General features: G+C 42.2%; 1 protein-coding gene across 1 annotated transcript in view; it reads left to right on the top strand.

Annotated features, from left to right (window-relative positions):
* Positions 1–17,946, top strand: part of LOC128416284 (fer-1-like protein 4) — a 62,195-nt gene that overhangs the window by 8,279 nt on the left and 35,970 nt on the right. The window contains exons 6-22 of the mRNA XM_053393826.1: positions 38–79; positions 1,295–1,450; positions 2,121–2,181; positions 3,134–3,265; positions 4,921–4,983; positions 6,138–6,222; positions 7,330–7,489; positions 7,693–7,876; positions 8,291–8,477; positions 9,105–9,475; positions 11,301–11,409; positions 12,458–12,656; positions 13,545–13,665; positions 14,880–14,980; positions 15,396–15,483; positions 16,456–16,572; positions 17,094–17,246. Of these exons, the coding sequence (XP_053249801.1) occupies positions 38–79; positions 1,295–1,450; positions 2,121–2,181; positions 3,134–3,265; positions 4,921–4,983; positions 6,138–6,222; positions 7,330–7,489; positions 7,693–7,876; positions 8,291–8,477; positions 9,105–9,475; positions 11,301–11,409; positions 12,458–12,656; positions 13,545–13,665; positions 14,880–14,980; positions 15,396–15,483; positions 16,456–16,572; positions 17,094–17,246 (2,329 nt within the window). The remainder of the gene's footprint in view (positions 1–37; positions 80–1,294; positions 1,451–2,120; positions 2,182–3,133; positions 3,266–4,920; positions 4,984–6,137; positions 6,223–7,329; positions 7,490–7,692; positions 7,877–8,290; positions 8,478–9,104; positions 9,476–11,300; positions 11,410–12,457; positions 12,657–13,544; positions 13,666–14,879; positions 14,981–15,395; positions 15,484–16,455; positions 16,573–17,093; positions 17,247–17,946) is intronic.

The following is a 17,946-nucleotide window of genomic DNA, read 5'->3' as shown; positions in this document are numbered from 1 at the left end:
CTTGTCATTATTCCTTTTCTTCCCCTGTTTAATATAGCTCAGAGGTTATAATCCGCAACCCTGGATTTGAGGAGCTGGAGTAAGTGTCCTATTCCATTTTATAACCTGATATTCTGAGTTACTCGATCAAATACAAAAGCTTTTATGCACTGGTTCAAAACCACAAGTTGGGGCAGTGGCGCAGCGTGGGGGGCTGGCAGGGGGCCGTTGCCCTGGGTGCATTTTTTGAGGGGGCACAACCACTATAGTTCCCTTATGGAATGAAGCCGTGCCCAGGCTGGCCTTCGGGGCTGGGGCATGGGGCGTGGGCGGTAGCTGCTCCACTCCCAAGTCAGGACTGACCCAGGGGCGAAAGCGTCGGAGAGGTGGTGGCGCTGCCCCTCTCAGATGCTGCCATCACACACAGCTTGGAAGCATCAGAGAGGCGCTGCCACCGCCCATCTCCAACGCTGCGATGATCCGGCACAGGAGAGAGTCAGGCGCTTCCAGCAGGCTCCAGTGGGTGAGTTTTGCGTTTCCCACCCACCCTTGGTGCGCACCCCCCCCCTCTGCATGCCCGCCCGCCCGCCCTGCCAGCAATCAGGGATGGAAAGCCCTTGAGTTGGGGCATTGCACTTGCATTGTGAGTCAACTTGGGGCACTACAACAGGATAGCACTGGGAGATCAACACTGCAAAGTTGGTGACTTACCATATTTGCTAGATGCAGTGTAGCAATGCCAAGCATAGTTGTGATATGACACATAGTGGGCAAAGAGTGCTTGCAATGGGCCTGTGATGGAATACACAAGCAACAGAAGGACCCACAATATGAAAATATTTTCCTCCAGAAACTCAGAGTTATAGTATGTTTTGTCTCTGCACAACTTTGGATGTTTCATTGTGTTGTTTCAACATTGGGTTGATTTAAACTGCTTTTATATTCTGTATGCTGTTTTTAGTTGGTTTGTGTTTCTTTTGCTTTGTTTCACGGGAAAGCGGGGGGGGGGCTCCAGGTATAGCCATAGTTAAGCATTATTATGTCTTATAGATCGAGAGGAAAAGAAGGCATCCTTAAACCTCTGACACTGTAATAATTGATTAAAATTGATTAACTTGGATTGTGTTGTTATTGATGATGATGATAAAAATTAATAAAAAGGGAAGAACTAGATGCTCAGTTTTGGTCATGAATGATATAGATAAAATTTTTTTAAAGCTTTAGAGGCTGATAACTGTGATGCTGTAGGAACTGCATATATCTTGTGCTTCTTAAAGTTTCCTTTGCATGTAGCATGAGCTTGTGTTTGTTGCAGCCCTGATGAAGTGAAGCGAGCTGCTGATCTGGATAGGAAGGCTGCAGTACTTGGCAGGAAACTTGTCAAAGGCTTGGAGACTGATGATGATGAGGATGATTATTATGATGTGTCTGACATGGAGTTCTCCGGCATTGTCTTCACTCCTGTCAAGAGGTACTTTTCTGAAAACACTTTAACACAAAAGGGTCTGTCTTCATGTTCCTAGCTAGCTTGGCACGTCATCACATAGCTACCGTATTTGATATCCCTTCAAAAAAGGAACCTGGTGTTAAGCAAAGTGTACCTTTCAGAACAGTGTGTATGTGCTGTATGAGGGTCTTTCATCATTTATCAACAGGAACAGCCTATTTCATAGTTGCAAATAACCCCAAGGAGCATCTAGAATAGCACTAAAAAAATTGGAATAAGTGATTATTACAGATAATCACTTATTCCAAATTCTTAATTGTCTGCATATTATTACAGATTCTTAATTGTCTGCATAAACCTGATTAGTATTATTTACTAAATTTGTACACTGCTTTTTATCCGAAGATTACAAGGTGGTTCATAACATAAAAATACAAAATGATGGCACAGAAATGTTTAAAAGTTAAAGCGGAAAGTGCTTTGCTGAATTTCTGTTGAGAGAGCGATGACAATAAAAAGCATTTGATTTGAAGACAACATTTCGTTTTCTTCTATTATCCTTCCCTTTTAAATTATGTTAACAAGGGTCACAGATCAAACTAAAAGCTTTACTTATTTACCCCCAAAATAAAGTAATGGTTTACAGAGAATGGCATTGCTGAAGTGTTTAATCAGTGTTTCCTTTCCATTGCAGCCGTTCTAGGGTCTTTTCCAAATGGGACTTGTATGCAACTCCTAGACCACAGAACTTCCAGGTACTATACTTGCCAGTCTTCTTGTGTAAACTATTTAAGGCAGTGGCTCTCAAACATATATATATATATATATATATATATATATATATATATGTCACACTTTCAGAATAAAAATATGCTCACACCACATCAGATTTTGTATTGGTAAGAAATACATTGGAAAACAAAAAGAAACAACTCCTAGCAGTGCTTGATTTATAAGATAGAACACAACTATTTTATAATATGATCATAGGACATCCAGAAAGTATAAAACATTGCAGCTACAAAAGAACACGAATCATTCCCAAAATACAATTATAAATGTGCCTCTGATATACTGTATGTACTTTGAGTATGTATACAAACTCAATGAGAGGTGTGAATTTGCTTTTGCCGGGTCTAAACCTCATTTATATTAGGTCTAATCTGAAATAAACTCTCATTTCCTCAACAGAAATGAATTGTTCAAATGCCCTTGAATTTTCCGGCAACACTTGCCATTTTCTCCTGCCACACTGGTTTGTCATGCCACACCCTTTAAGAACCACTGGTTTAAGGGAATGTTCATATTGCCTTAAGATTTCTGGGAGGGCATGTGATATTTTATGGGACTATTCCCAAGTTATCAAACTCCTATTAGACTAGCCCAGGACATGTTAGATCAGGAGTGGGGGAACCTGTGCCCCTCCTGATGTTGAACTACAACTCCCATCATCCCTGACTATTAGCCGTGCTGCCTGGGGCTGGTGGTAGTTGGATTCCAACAACATCTGGAGGGCCATGGATTCTCCATCTCTGTCTGCAGATTAAAAGAAAATTCACAAGTGACCCTGACATACCAGTAACTTGTGAAAAAACTCAGACACCTGCACCTATGAAACAAGCAATTTTCTCCTTCCTCTTATTTAATTCCATCTCCCATAATGATGACATCCTCAGACTGATCCTAGGAAGTGTATTGTCTCCACAGATTGGCATAAACATTATTGAAGCCCAGAAATTGGTAGGAGTGAATATTGACCCTTTTGTAGTTGTGAAAATCGGAGATGAGAAGAGACGCACAGCAACACAAAAGTCAACCAACTGTCCCTTTTACAATGAGGTATGTAATGTACAGGAAAGATTCCATGACTCCACCGCTCAGAACTTCTAGTTTTGTACACATCCTGGCCACTGTTAGGCAGCTGACTGCAGTTTGCAGACTTTTCTCAAAAGACTTGCATGCTCTTGCATATGCTACAAAAGATGTTGCATTAACATGCAAGTCATGTCTAAATTATCAGGGTTGGCAACTGCACACTTGAGTAATGGTTCTGTGTACAATTGCTAAAACTTTGCTGCAGCCTACTAGCACATGGAGGCCAGGAGTATATAAATCAAATTACCCTGTGTTCACGATCACCTATGGGATTATCAGCATGTGGGTCAACCATTTATTCCTTTGGGAGAGTGCTTTCTGTACAGAAATTTCGCAACATGTGAGAAAGTCCTAAGCTTATGCTCCTCTGCAGAGCATGGGTGGGGAACCTCTGGCCCATGGACAAATCTAGCCCTGCCACATCCAGTTTTCCCTGTGAGGCCATTTCCCCCCAAACCATAACCACTTGTCAATCAGCTCTCTTCACTGGGCAATGCCAACTGATGGGTGGAGGGTAGGGTTCAGTGAGGTGGGCTGGGTATGGGTTCAAAAGTTTAGAGGAGTGGCTGCCAAAGTGGGAGATACACAGCTACACACACAGAAGCCTTCCCTGGGTCCTTTTCCCCTCTTGCCCTTCCACATGCTGAAATCAGGATTGAAAGAAAGGTTGTATTGTAGCCAAAGTTTCAATGAAGCCTAACTGTGGGGGTGGGGAACATTTTCAGCACGGGGGTCTCAAATAGGGAAGGGTGAGTTAATGATACCCCCCCCCAGTTGTGAGCCTCCTGACTCAAAATGCCTCCCACACAGAGGTCCTCTGTTGACTACAATGGAATGTGTCCCTCCAGGCCTAATTAGAATGGAAGAGGGGTGATGGAGGGGTTGCAGTTGGGGAGGGAAGGGTATCTTCTCCAGGAATACCACCTTCTGCCTTCAGTTAGACTTGGAGGGGGGCGGGAAGCAAAAACAATTTTGTCAAACCTAATTGCTGGTAAGGGAAGGGTATGTGGATTGTTGTGACTGGTGTGTGCAAGATTGCAGCAAATGCATGTGTGTGAGCCATGTGGCGCTGTGGGTTAAACAGAAGGTCGGTGGTTTGAATCCCCGTGACGGGGTGAGCTCCTGTTGCTCGGTCCCTGCTCCTGCCAACATAGCAGTTCGAAAGCATGCAGTACAAGCAGATAAATAGGTACTGCTCCTGCGGGAAGGTAAACGGTGTTTCCGTGCACTGCTCTGGTTCGCCAGAAGTGGCTTAGTCATGCTGGCCACATGACCCAGAAGCTGTACGCTGGCTCCCTCAGCCAGTAAAGCGAGATGAGAGCCACAACCCCAGAGTCATCCGCGACTGGACCTAACGGTCAGGGGTCCCTTTACCTTATGCCATGTGTGCATATATGTGTGGCTGTAAAGTGTGCGGGTGTGAATGGCTTCAGTATGCGGATGGTTGCAGTGCTTGCGTGTTGCTCATGGCAGCTTCCCCAGTTTGCAAATTTGCACATGGGATGAAAAAGTTTGATGACCCCTGCTTTAAAGAAAGCATCTCATGGGGGGGGTGCACAACTGTGGTCCTTGGAATATGATAGCACTCATGAGTCAGAATTCTTCACCTTCCCTTCCAGTATTTTACATTTGAATTCCATGAACCGAGAGATGTTTTGTTCCACAGACTCATAGAGATTTCTGTAAGTATCAGCCATTGTGGGTCACTGTTATGGGGAGAGAGCTAACATGAGCCTATTGCATAGCAACATGGGTGCTAAGAACCATAACAAAATAGGTGGGGTACTAAACCATGCCTCTGCTTTAGGTTTCCTTCCTCTTCTTCCAAAGTTTTGCTGATTCTTAGTTTCATAAGAATGACTGCCTCAGTGGAAACCATTACAATCCAAACCAATGTAGGCATTACTGTATTTTTGTTCATGATATTTTATAGTGCCTTAAGTGTAGGTCACACTTTGCAGAAGGATCAGAGAGGTCCCTCCCCGCAATGAGCATGCAATCTGGAACTTAAAGTGCGAGAGACAACAAACAAAGGGGTGGGGGAGGGACAAATGAGATAAAATGTAATTATGTGCACCGAAGTTTTGTTATAGCTGAAAATGAGGATTCAGGGGTTAAGCCAAATGTCCAGTGAAAATGGTGTGTTCTAGGAGAAATTTGAAGGAGCCCCTAAAGTAATCTGAACCTCAGCTATACTGGGCTGCCTTGGTCCTAAGAGGTAGAAATTCTAAGTACCTAGGAAACAGTTTTCTAATGTATTCTATGAATGCTGGAAAGGGTGGAAGAGATGAGCTGGTTGCCTTGTAAAATCCTTGCAACATCCCAACGGTATCTACATTTCTCCACGGGACAGTTTGATCATCTGTGTGATGATGCCCTGTATCTGTCATCTGGAATGCTGAAATAGAGGCTGCTTTTATAAACGACATGCATATGCATTCCACACTCTGTTTCAAATACTTTATTAATATTCAACATCCTGACATTGCAAGAAGGAAAAATAATTTGATTAAACTTCTAAATTGAAAAGAAGCACCAGACAAATCATACCATTGTTGAGAAAAAGAGCTTTACAATTTATTTGTAGACTTATAACACAAGATCAGCGAAGACTGACAACTTTGAAATCCTTTAATCCTTTAAACTTGTCTCTGTTTCATATAGTACAGTTTAACTTGGCCTTTTTTTGCCACTTCCCCTATCCTTTGGAACCACCGAACAATTCTATTAGCTCAGTTCCCTCCACCACTGCTGATAGAGGGCTACTACTGTAGCATTAAACACGTTCTGCACACCTTTTGACAATACTGAGAAAGTGGTTTGTATTACTGTGCAGGTCTTCCATTCAAAGAAGATCCGATTCTTAGGTGCACTCATAGGGATATTCAAGGTTGATCTAGCGACTATATACAACCAGCCAGGTACAGTACTTGGAAATGATTCTTGATTTCCTTTTCCGTTATCTGCTTTGAGCCTATGATATGAGTCGCCCTTGCATTATGGTCTATTTTGAACTCTTTCTTTCACAACAACATAATTTACAGTTAAGTAATGAATGAGAACATTGTAAAATGGGTTTTCATCTGCCTAGTCAGGGCAGCCCCAATACATTTTTGCTGAAAACTAAGGATAACATTGTGCCTTTCCCTATTCCATGTACAAAAGGCAACCAGACTGGTGGCAGCTGAATCTTCCTTGAACATTGGTGAAGGGTAGCAGACTTGCAAGTGGGGAGGAGGGTGCAGGGCTGCATAGCTCACACAACTCTGACCTCCAACATCTTGTTGCCTCTTGCCAGCAACAGACCCTCCAAGTGTCCCTATTTTCCAGCGACGTCCCTGATTTAGAGAAGCCACCCTGGTTTCTGATTTGATCCCAGAATGTCCAACTTTTCCTTAGGTTGTCCCTATTTGCATTGGAGCGAATGGAGTTATTCAACCCTCAAGCGGTCTGAAGGCAATCCTGTGTAGGGATTTTTTAAAAAATGTTTTAATATTATTTTTATATGTTGGAAGCTGCCCAGATTATCATCATGGAATGGGATGTCCCTATTTTCATCAGAGAAATGTTAGAGTGTATGCAGCATTTGTTGTCTGTGACAGCCAATCTTACTTTGCTCTACGGTAGGGCTAGCTTGGCTCTGCCTCCAGCGCTCATGATTCTGAACCCTCTACAGCCCTCTTGGCCAGGATTCTGACTCTTCAGGGGATATATGAGCCTTATTGTGCAAAGTGTTGCCTCATCAAAACTTAAAGCTCCATGGAATTTCTACCGTGCCCATGGAAAGACCTCAGTAAAGCTCATATTTCCTGTGCATAAATCTCCCGTAAATCTGCAGAGCTCTGTTGGTTTCAGGGAATGGATATTGATTTTTGCTTGCTAAGTGTCTTCCCTGGTACTTTGTGAAGATAATACAACTCTGCTGGCTTTTCTCTGAGGCTTTGAACTTGTGATGGAAGTTGTCATCATAATATGTATTGGATCCAAGAAAATTGTGAATCAGATATTCTCTCTTTATGTCCTTTTAGATCACAGATTTTACCAGAAGTGGGCTGTTATTCATGACCCCAAGGACACCAGGGCAGGAGTCAAAGGCTTTGTGAAATGCAACATTTCTGTCATTGCACGGGGGGATGTAATGAGTTCCCTTCCCACTACCTCAACAAGTCAGAATGAAGACATTGAAAAGTAAGTTTGTGTTATGGAGAGGTATGCAGTGTGTTCTCCCAAAGGATTGGCAAGGGATTGATAGCTAATGTTATTCAAGATTAGAGAACTGATGGAATTGGCCATTGTTCGGATTCAGTGATCTCCTTTCCTTCAATTTTAGTTAGCCTCTGGTTTTCTAGGAGCTGTGAACACTATTTAGAGCTCAAATATATTCCTTTCAGGAACTTGCTGCTGCCTAAAAGAGTCCCAGCTGAAAGGCCATGGGCGAAATTCTGCATCAAAATGTACAAGGCAGAAGGTCTGCCCAGCATGAGTGCAGGAATCATGGGTGGTTTTTCAAAGATTGTGGGTGAGAAGAAAGTCTTCATTGATCCATATGTGCAAGTTGTTTTTTCTGGTCAGCAGGTAAGTTTAAGCTTGAGCAACTGATTTCTGTGAAATGTTTGGTTCATTGTTCTGTGGCTCGCAACAGTCCAGTCTATGTAACTTGAACAAATGTTTTTCTAATGCATCATAATAGAGGGTATGTACTAAGAATGTAGGATAGGAAGCTGATTAGAAAACTGATTACTTCGCCTAACCCTTTTTTAAACCATCCAAGTTGGTGGCCAACACTACTTCCTGTTGGCGTAAGTTCCATAGTTTAAATATGTGTTGTGTGAAGAAGCGCTTTCAAAAATCTGTCCTGAATCTTCCAACTTTCACCTCATTGGATGTCCACACGTTATTATGAATGGAAAATTAATGTTGTGTTATTTCAAAGTGGAAACTTCTACTGTTTTCCCTTGCGTGCAATTTTGATTCATTTCTTTGGTTCAGGGAGAAACTTCAGTTGAAAGCAGTACCACAGAACCAGTGTGGAACGAACAGATCAGCTTCATTGAAATGTTCCCGCCTCTTGTCAGAAAAATAAAAGTCCAAATGTTAGATGATGCCAACATTGGAGATGTCGCCCTTGCCACACACTTTATTGATCTGCAGCAAATATCTGATCCTGGCAGAAATGGTGAGCCCCCTCAGAGCAGCAGGCACTTCTGAATGTTCAAATGATTCTTTCACTCATTAACGATTGGTCTGGAGTGGGGTTTTTTGTTTTTAAATATTTTGATTATATCTTTAATCTTATATTCTTCCCTGTCCGGGGAATATATTTGAAGGATGGAATACATACAAGCATATAATAAATATTAATTTATCTACTACAGCTCAGCTGGCCGGGTATGCAAATATGTCCATCTTTGTGTGTGTAGAAGCACAAGTAGGGGAGATCTGATGGGCACCCAAATCTAAGGCTGCATGTACACAATACAGTTAGAGCACTTTTAAAGCATATACCCGCAAATAATCATGGGAACTATAGTTTACCCCTCACAGAACTGTAATTCCCAGCACCCTTAACAAACTACAGTTTCCAAGATTTGGGTGTGTGCACTTTACGTGTATGGTACGTAGGCAATCCATGGGATATGGCCACAGTCATTCCTGCTGAATTTTGTTTGGTTATAGCCAGTATCTAGGAGGATCACCAAGAGTCTCTGCTCTGCTCTGCTCTGCTCTGATCCGTAGTGGAGAATGACATGTGTGAAATTCTGAACCAAATAACAGTAAATTCAGAAATGTCTTTTTCCCACAGGCTTTAATCCCACCTTTGGCCCAACCTGGGTGAATTTATATGGATCACCCAAGAATTCTGCCCTGCGAGATGTGCACAAAGATCTCAATGAAGGTCTGGGTGAAGGCATATTCTATCGCGGGCGTCTTCTCATGGCCATTAGTGTGGAGATCTTTAGCACTATCCAGGCAGCAGAGAAAAAGCCTGTGGAAGCTCTCAAAGGTGCCCTAAGTAAGCTGAAGCTGAAGAAAAAGAGCAAAAAGGCCAAGGAGAAATCCAAAGCTTCTGTCAAAGAGCAGCAACGAAGCCAAGCTGAGGGTGACGTCCTGGAGGAGTCTGACCAGCCAAGTGAGGTGATTGTGGAGGTAGAGGACCTCCATCCTCTCCCAGAGGTAAGTCTCATATTTAGATCTTAAAGCAAAGCTCTGGCTGTGTGCATTGCCTTCTTCTATACACACATATATGTGAATTCCAGAATAGAGATGAAACGTTTCCTGGACAGCTACAAAAGTAATATAATTGTCTCTTACAAAGGCACTATGTAAGACAAAGGTACTATGTTGCAAGGTAGGTACTAAGTCGAAATTCTGAAATCTTGAAATTGTAAGCATCTCTTTCACATTTCAAATTTAAAGAGTTGTGATAAATTGTTTCAAGACGCTTAAGCAAATATGTTGCCCCTCCAGATGTTTGACTCCAGCTCAAAGCCGCTCTAGCCAGCATAGTCAATGATAGTTCAACAACATCTGAAGGACCAAAGGTTTCCCCATCCCTGATCTAGCAGATAACGCTCCCCTTAGACTCTGTGGAAGAAAGGAAAGTGTTTGGTACACATGTGCTTTTACAGTAACTATGCAGCACTTTACAATTCATACAGTGTTTGCAATAGGAACAGTGAGCAGGTAGAGATGGTGATTATACAACAGAATTATATAGATAAGGACAAAGAGCTCTGACCTGCTCTATCATAGCAAAAAGGGCAAATGAAATGAGAAAAGCACCACACCCATGTCATAGAGCCTTCCCTTCCTGGTCTGGCTGCAAATCTAATAACATTTTATGAAATAAGTAAATATAGTAGGCTGCCTGACTTACAGTTCCAAGGAAGTTTTTTCTTTTTTCTTTTAATCAAAACAGCTATGGACCTTTGAAACTATAGACTTAGGCTCCAGCAAACGTTTCCCTCATTCTCTTTGAGCCATTGGCTTGAGTCTGGAATGTCAATTAACCAGAGGGCAGGCTCAGCTTCTGAGATGCCTAACATTTAGGCTGCACCAAACAAGCAAGTTAGGGGGAGTGAGCAAATGACGATTTTATTTTTTCATGGAGGATGATGACTTCAAAAATTGGACAAATGGGCGGACAAACAGGCAAGGGACTCTGTGCCCCCAAAATGGGACAAACCCATATTTTAAGGGATGGGTGGCAACCCTACTTTTGGATCAAACAAACAACTGAGCTGTCTTGTATGACAGATTTCAGATGTGGGGTTAATGGGACTAAGGCAGGATACATGCCTCTGTTGCTTTGTGTGTCTGTGGCTACCACTAGTTGCTGCTTAAGTCCCATGTGCAGAAGAAAGTGTCATATGGGTCCCAGAATATTCTGGCCTTCACAGGCACTTGCATCCTTTACATATAAGGAAGACAGATCATCTAATGCATCGACTTCTGCATGAGTATTCTTTTGCACTCAGAACTCTAGATCAAGTGGTTGACTTATTTCTCCAATATTCACATCTTCCTCCCAAGATGATATCATCCATATACTGACCTGTAAAACAGAAACCGAGCTGAGCCAGCCAGTCATTAATCTAATCACCTAAGGAACCCCACAGCTGTTTGCCCTTGTTTGTCTTGGGTGGCATTTGTATTAAGATTAGTGTGTTGTATTAAGACACAGTGAATTAACTTTGCCTTGTCTCTTCAGTTAGAATCCAGCTTCCAGTTTTCCCCACCCAGCCTTCTCTTGGACGAAGAGAAACCCTACTATGAGTCTCTCTTTAGAGCCCAGCCCAAAGGGGCTATGAATAGGCCATGAATAAACTTGCAATACAAGCAATAGATGTGTGAAGCCTGAATTGGTGTCAATGTTTAGCGGCCATCACAAATTAGTGCTTGGATTTATCCACAAGTTAGTTTTCTGAATTATTATTTGAGGAGGTCAATATTGTAAAGCTAGGCTGTTTTGAAACTAAATTTCTTTGATGTTGTTCAGAATGCCCTGGGCGTGAAAGAAGAATTCCTTCTCTTTGCCTCCTTCTTTGAGGTGACTATGATGGAGCCAGCAATAGGTAGCAAGCCTGTGAAGTTTGAGATCTCCATAGGTAAATTTGACATAGACTTGTGTTCACTTTAAAACAGTTTCTTCCCAATGCGTCTCCTTTTTTGTTTCTCTCTCACACTCTCGATTCTCGTATTCTCTTATATAAATGCCCCTCTCTTTGTGACTACCTTGTACGCTTAGCTCTGCAACTACACCAAATATGCAGCCTTGTCTGCAATAGGCCACAGTGAAATTGGCCAGGTTTGCAGCCTGGCACATTTTGCTTAAGGATTAGCACTCGCAAAATGGCTTGGAAAATGTCCCCAGGGGATTATCTCCACACGTAGTTGGCCCTGTTTGCCTCTGCCTTCACTGTCATTGCTCTTAAAGTACCTGAGAAAGTGGAAGCTTTTGGTTACCCATGCAGGTGTTTGTTCACTGTAAGTACAAGCAAGAGAACAGTCTAGGAAAATGGGAATTCATTGCTTTTACTCAGATGAGGGATGGAAGGAACTGTCAGTTTGAGATTTCTTAGTTTCTAATTTTTCCAGAATTATTAATCTATCCACATTTTGCAGCAATTTGCAGACGTATTGGTTTGTTTATTTTTAAAATCCACATGGAAATTCATCAGTATTTTCATGTGAATTTATCCTAATAAACACATCTTTTTAAGCCGTTTTAATGCACATTTTTTTGCAAAAAAAACCCCAACAACCCCTAACTTAATGCATGCTACTTTCATGAAGATCTTAATTTTTATGCAGTTTTCCCCAATATATGCATTTTTTGTAAGTGGTGTTTGGTTGGAGAACTGCATCGCAAAACTCGGAGAAGTAAGAATTTTTAAGGAAAGCTGTGTTTTGGTTCTCATGAGTGTGAATTTGATAGGTTTGGCTTTTACTACAAACTGATTTGAATTTCTCCCGGCTCTCTAACACAAACCATAGATTCTAATATACTAGAGCATGCATGTTATGAACACAAGTTGTTAATGCTCCAGAGATATTTATAATATTATAAATATTATAAATTTATTTTTATAATTATATAACATTTTAAATATGAAATGTTAATGAGAATAAAGAATAACTATACTCATCTTCAAGGGAACTATGGCAAAGCTGAAGAAGTGATGACCAAAATTTCCAAGAAAGATGAGAAGGAAGAAAAGAGTGAAGACAAGCAACCTTTGCTGGAACCCAGTTCAGATGATGAGCTGGATATTGAAGTCATAGCACCAAGTACACCTTTGCTTGATAAATCGATGGCTGAGAACCTAAGACCTGAACCCACTGAATATGACAAGTAATTACTCTTCATACTCTTAGCCCTGTTTGTGTCTTCATGTTCGTTCATTCATTTCTAATATAGTACATTCAAAAAATTATGTTGAGGCATCTGTCTGAACACCTGAGTGCAAAACTGTATAAGGGGACAGAAACACACTCACAAGTTTTGCTCCCCAATGTCATTGCATACATCATCTCCCCGAACTTCCTTATTGCATAGAACTTTATAAGCCCTTCTGATCAGGAAAGCCTTTTAATTATTACTGTATTATCCAGTAAGGAACTGTTCAATGCTACTATCTAATTTTGGCATGGGAAAGTGGAATGGATTTTCATCTATGTCAAATTTGTGTAGCAGAAACACAGCTTTCTATATTTCTGTACTTTGGCACTGCTTTTTTTAAAGAAAGAAAACATCAAGAGAAAAGCAGTTCTTTATCCTGTAAAGCCACCCCTACTGATATTAGGGAGTGGGTGGTGCTGTGGTTTAAACCACTGAGCCTCTTGGGCTTGCTGATCAGAAGGTTGGTAGTTCAAATCCATGCGACGGGGTGAGCTCCTGTTGCTCTGTCCCAGCTCCTGCCAACCTAGCAGTTTGAAAGCATACCAGTGCGAGTAGATAAATAGGTACCACTCCGGCAGGAAGGTAAATGGCGTTTCCGTGCGCCAGAAGCGGTTTAGTCATGCTAGTCACATGACCCAGAAAGCTGTCTGCAAACAAACGCCAACTCCCTCGGCCTGAAGCGAGATGAGTGCCACACCCCATAGTCACCTTTGACTGAATTTAACCATTCAGGGGTCCTTCACCTTACTGATATTATATATCTGAGTATAACTCTTGCATGCAGACAGTTGTTAGCTATTAGTAGAAGGTTTGTAAAATTCCTCTGTTTGCTGCTCTTAGCTCTTACAGCTGCGTGCCAATGCTGCATGAGAAGCCCTGTGTGTATGTTTGGAGCTACTGGGAAGATTATACCTGGAGACTCTGTAATTCCAACTGGATTGTCAAAATAGCAGAGCGTTTGGTAAAGTATTGGCCTACCTTTAAAGGCTCTGTCAATCCCTGATACTTTTCCCCTGATATACTTGTTTTATTTGCACCACACATCCTTAACTGGACTGAGAAAAAGCATGATTGAGATTAGATTCAGAGTACTCTCAGCTCTGTTCCTGATGAAGGATGACATCCTTGCTGCTTATATATGAGATACTTACTTTGTTATCTTTGGAATTCCTTACACCAGGAAGTATGTATGGCCCCTGCACTTCCAACTTTTAAGGAGATCTTCCCCCCGCTTCGTTTAGCTTTTCTATTGAACTCTGTTGATTTTATACTGACTTGTATTCCCCACTCCCATCTCTGGGCGGTGCGAGATTCCAGGGATTCCAGGCGCTAACCCAGGATTCATGTTTCCTTTTGGAAATGAGGTACAGCAGAGACTGTGGTGTCTTTATCATATATGGCTTATTTACACATATCTACAACCTTAGTCTTCAGTGGAGGGGTTCACTGCATCTGCACCCCAAAAAGGTCTTGCTTCTCCCATAGCTGCAGCCTTGGATTCAAACAGAAATCAAACATTGCTCTGGCTCTCTCTCCAGCTTGCAGCTTTCCTTCTAGGTTACATCATTGCAAATAAACTCTGACTCCCTCCCCCCGCAAACTAAACATGAGCTAGGGAGGGGCCACATGAGCTAGGGAGGGGCCACACCCATTTGCCGTATCACACAGAGCTCCTTTCCTTTGTTTCCATTAATAGCTCATCATCCAGGCCATCACTTCAACACAGGAAGCTAGCCTGGCTTATATTTTAACACTTGCAGGATCCCAGTGGGTGGAAGGATAATTGCATACAGTACAGTCTATGCATACAGTAAACTCATAACAATATTTTAGCAATGTGGCAGTTGCCAATTGTTTTAGCTCTTGGCTTGTTTTAATTCCTGTTACAAAGCTTTGCCCACAACTGCAATGTGAGTTAGGCCACTGGTTTCTGCAAGCGCCTCCCTTTTCTTTTAAATCTGGCCAGAGAGAAAACCCAGAGGTATGGGTTGAATAACTTCATGGACAAGTTAATGACCAGCTAGATCCCTCCTCCTTATGCATGTGAGAACAGCTTGCTTTAATCATTTCCCCCCTTCAGCACAATTATGTAGTGTAATAAATGAACACTTCAAGAACATAGGAGAATACATGTTGCTTCTGGGACTGATATCATTATTGTATTGGCCGTAACAGGAACATGGACTAGAAGAGGTGGAGAAGCTCCTGAGGAGACCAAGATCAAAGGCAGATGAGAGGCTTCGGCAGGTGCTAGAGGAGTTTGTAGCTGGATGTAGGTTAGTACTACATATTTGATTTCTTTTCACATAAAGCTGGCTTTTTAGCTCCCTCAGCCACAGATAATTGCAATCATCTTGAAATAATATCCTGGAGTCCAAGAACCACAAATCCTAGAAGCTAAAAGGGAGAAAGAGGCAACCCTCAGACCATCTTGTAGGTACAGTACAAACCCATGTGTGGTTTGGGCTGTTGATTATGGTGCTTAATCCACAGGTCAGCATTTTGATCCAAGCATGGGTCCAAGGGAGGTGAAATGGGAAAGTTCACTCCAAGATGTAGTGTGAACCGGAATCATCCCCAACCCTTTATTAAATTCAGCTCATGTTTTCATGTGATATGTGTAGCTACAGCCTGTGTGGTATGTGTGTGCTACTGTCGTGAGCTCAGAACTCACAGCTTCTCTGATTCCAGGCAGTATTCTCTTAACGTGGACAAAAAGCCCATGGCCCGTCCAAACAACCTTGATCGTTGCCGGATGAAATCTCTCCCACAAAACATTGTAAGTCATGTGATCAAGCTGTGTGCATGCACTCTTGAGGAGCAGAAAGGAATTTGAATGTTCCATGTGACAACAAATACTCTGACCTTCATCTAGCCCAATGTAAACATGGAATCCTCATTGTGTTGCCAGGTTCAGTGGCTATCAGAGTTTCCCCAGATCAGTGCATAGCTTTGAAACCCATTGGCGAGGTGAATCTAGATTACCAATTGGCATCCATTCATGTAGCAATTAATTATTCATAAGGAGACTCCCCCCCCCAACTTACAGCTACTAATTGCACTTGCTGAAAAAAATATCGCAAGGGAGAAGTAAATCATAGGAACCCCACATAATCAGGCTGCAGCCAGGTCCTACTTGAAAACATATGTGTCTCTCTAACAAGTAGAGTCTACTTGTCAAAGGACCTACTGATCAAAGGACCTGAAAAAGTTCCAAGCAAGGAATAACTGCCTCCTTATTCTGAACACTGTGGCTTATTTTTCCCCCTATGCTTTATCCTGCCTCTCTTCCTTGTTTTGTTTCCTTTTAACCCTTGGTATCAGTGCATGGCCTCCATCCTTCTTCCTCTTGCTGCATTCTGCCTTGACTGTTCCATCCCATACTATTCTCCCCTTACTGTTCCAATCCCCGAGTTCAAACTCAGGGCCCCTCCAGATGTTTTTTTTAATTGTGCATTAATTATGATTTGTCCTTGTGATGGTATTGGGGCAGTCATATGTGATCCCACCTAGAGAGGCCCTTTCTCTGAGTGAAATAAACATTTCTAAAATTACAGTAGTACTTTCTACTTATGAAAACACAAATTCCTCAGCAATCTACAGCTTAGAGCTATAGAAATTGGAGATTCTCTGCTATGGGCAGTTTGCAAGGAGGTGTGGGAGAGCAGATGGAGGGAAAAAGATCGGACCTCTCAGTCTGGTCCCCTGTGTGGTTAAATTCATGGTTAGAAGATGTAATTTTTGTCTTCAGATACTATATGCAAAACAGGGGATGCGCATAAGAAGGCGCCTGACTCGCACCAATGTCAAGGAGAAAGTAAATGAGACAAAAATAATCTTGTCAAAGCTGCGCTTCCTGGCTAAAGAGGTATGTAATTGCAGGTGTGGGAATGCAATCAGGTTTGGGAGCTCCTATACATTATACATTAAAAGCCGGGTAGCTCAAGCAACTGGGAAAGGAAACACTGCACCAGAGAGCATGATATTCTAGTAATACCCTAGAATCCTTAGAATTTCTGTTTATGTTTTGAAAGAAGAAAGCAAACATGTTTCTAGTCCTTTTGGTAGTGGGGTGCGGAGAAATATGAGTGCATGTGAGAAATTCAGTGTGATGCTTTCCAAACCAAAAGGTGTATGGATGGTGCATGAAAGGATCAAGGGTTGAGATGAATTCGAAGAAGCTCAGCTCCCACTCTGGTCCCTACATCTGTTGCCTACACCCATGAACCACACCTTCCTTCACTTCTCGGTCTCAAACAAAAAGTTCCATTTAAAAACAAAAAACAAAAACTCAACTCTTCCTCCCCACAGATAAGGGAAAATAATGTTTGCACTTAAAAAAAATTAAGCTAGTTTTATTTCAGCTTTCCCTCTCATTCCTGCCCCCAGCCCCAATGTCCTATCCCTGATGTCCTGATCTGGATGTTTAGCAACAACAAGCGTGTCGCATACACTCGGATCCCTGCCCAACACATCCTTTATGCAGTGGTAGAAGAGGAGAAAGGCAAGGACTGCGCCAAGATACAAACGGTCTTTCTCAAGGTGGGTGCTCACCATTTTTGCTCATTAAATTTCTGTTGCATGTACCTGACCCTCCAAGCAGCAAGAGACTCTAGGGGTTCCAGCACTTACTTACCAATGGTTCAGCTTCCTTGGAACAACAACAACAACAACAACAACTTGTTTATTTATACCCCTCACATCTGTCTGGGTTTCCCCAGTGACTCTGAGCAGCTTCCAGCACATATAAAAACAAAACAAAACAAAACATTTCTTAAAATTCCTGATACAGTGCTACAGTGGTACCTCGGGTTAAGTACTTAATTCGTTCTGGAGGTCCGTTCTTAACCTGAAACTGTTCTTAACCTGAAGCACCACTTTAGCTAATGGGGACTCCTGCTGCCGCCGTGCCGCTGGAGCACGATTTCTGTTCTCATCCTTAACCCGAGGTACTATTTCTGGGTTAGCAGAGTCTGTAACCTGAAGTGTATGTAACCTGAAGCGTATGTAACCTGAGGTACCACTGTATTGGAATGGTCATTGGAGACTAGTATATTTAGGATATATGGTGTTATTTACACATATATACAACCTGAGCATAGGATAAAGGGGCTCCACAGCTCTTGCCTCCCATTAGGTTCCAAGGGAGAGCTGCAGGCCATAGTTTTGGGATCTAGCAGAGAGCAAGATAAAGCCTCTGTGTCTCCAGCTTCCAGCACCAGCCACAAACTCAAACACTCAA

This window comes from Podarcis raffonei, chromosome 6 (assembly GCF_027172205.1).
Source record: "Podarcis raffonei isolate rPodRaf1 chromosome 6, rPodRaf1.pri, whole genome shotgun sequence".
Lineage (NCBI taxonomy): Eukaryota > Metazoa > Chordata > Lepidosauria > Squamata > Lacertidae > Podarcis > Podarcis raffonei.
The sequence above is the reverse complement of the archived record's forward strand: the minus strand, read 5'-3'. Positions and strand labels throughout refer to the sequence as shown.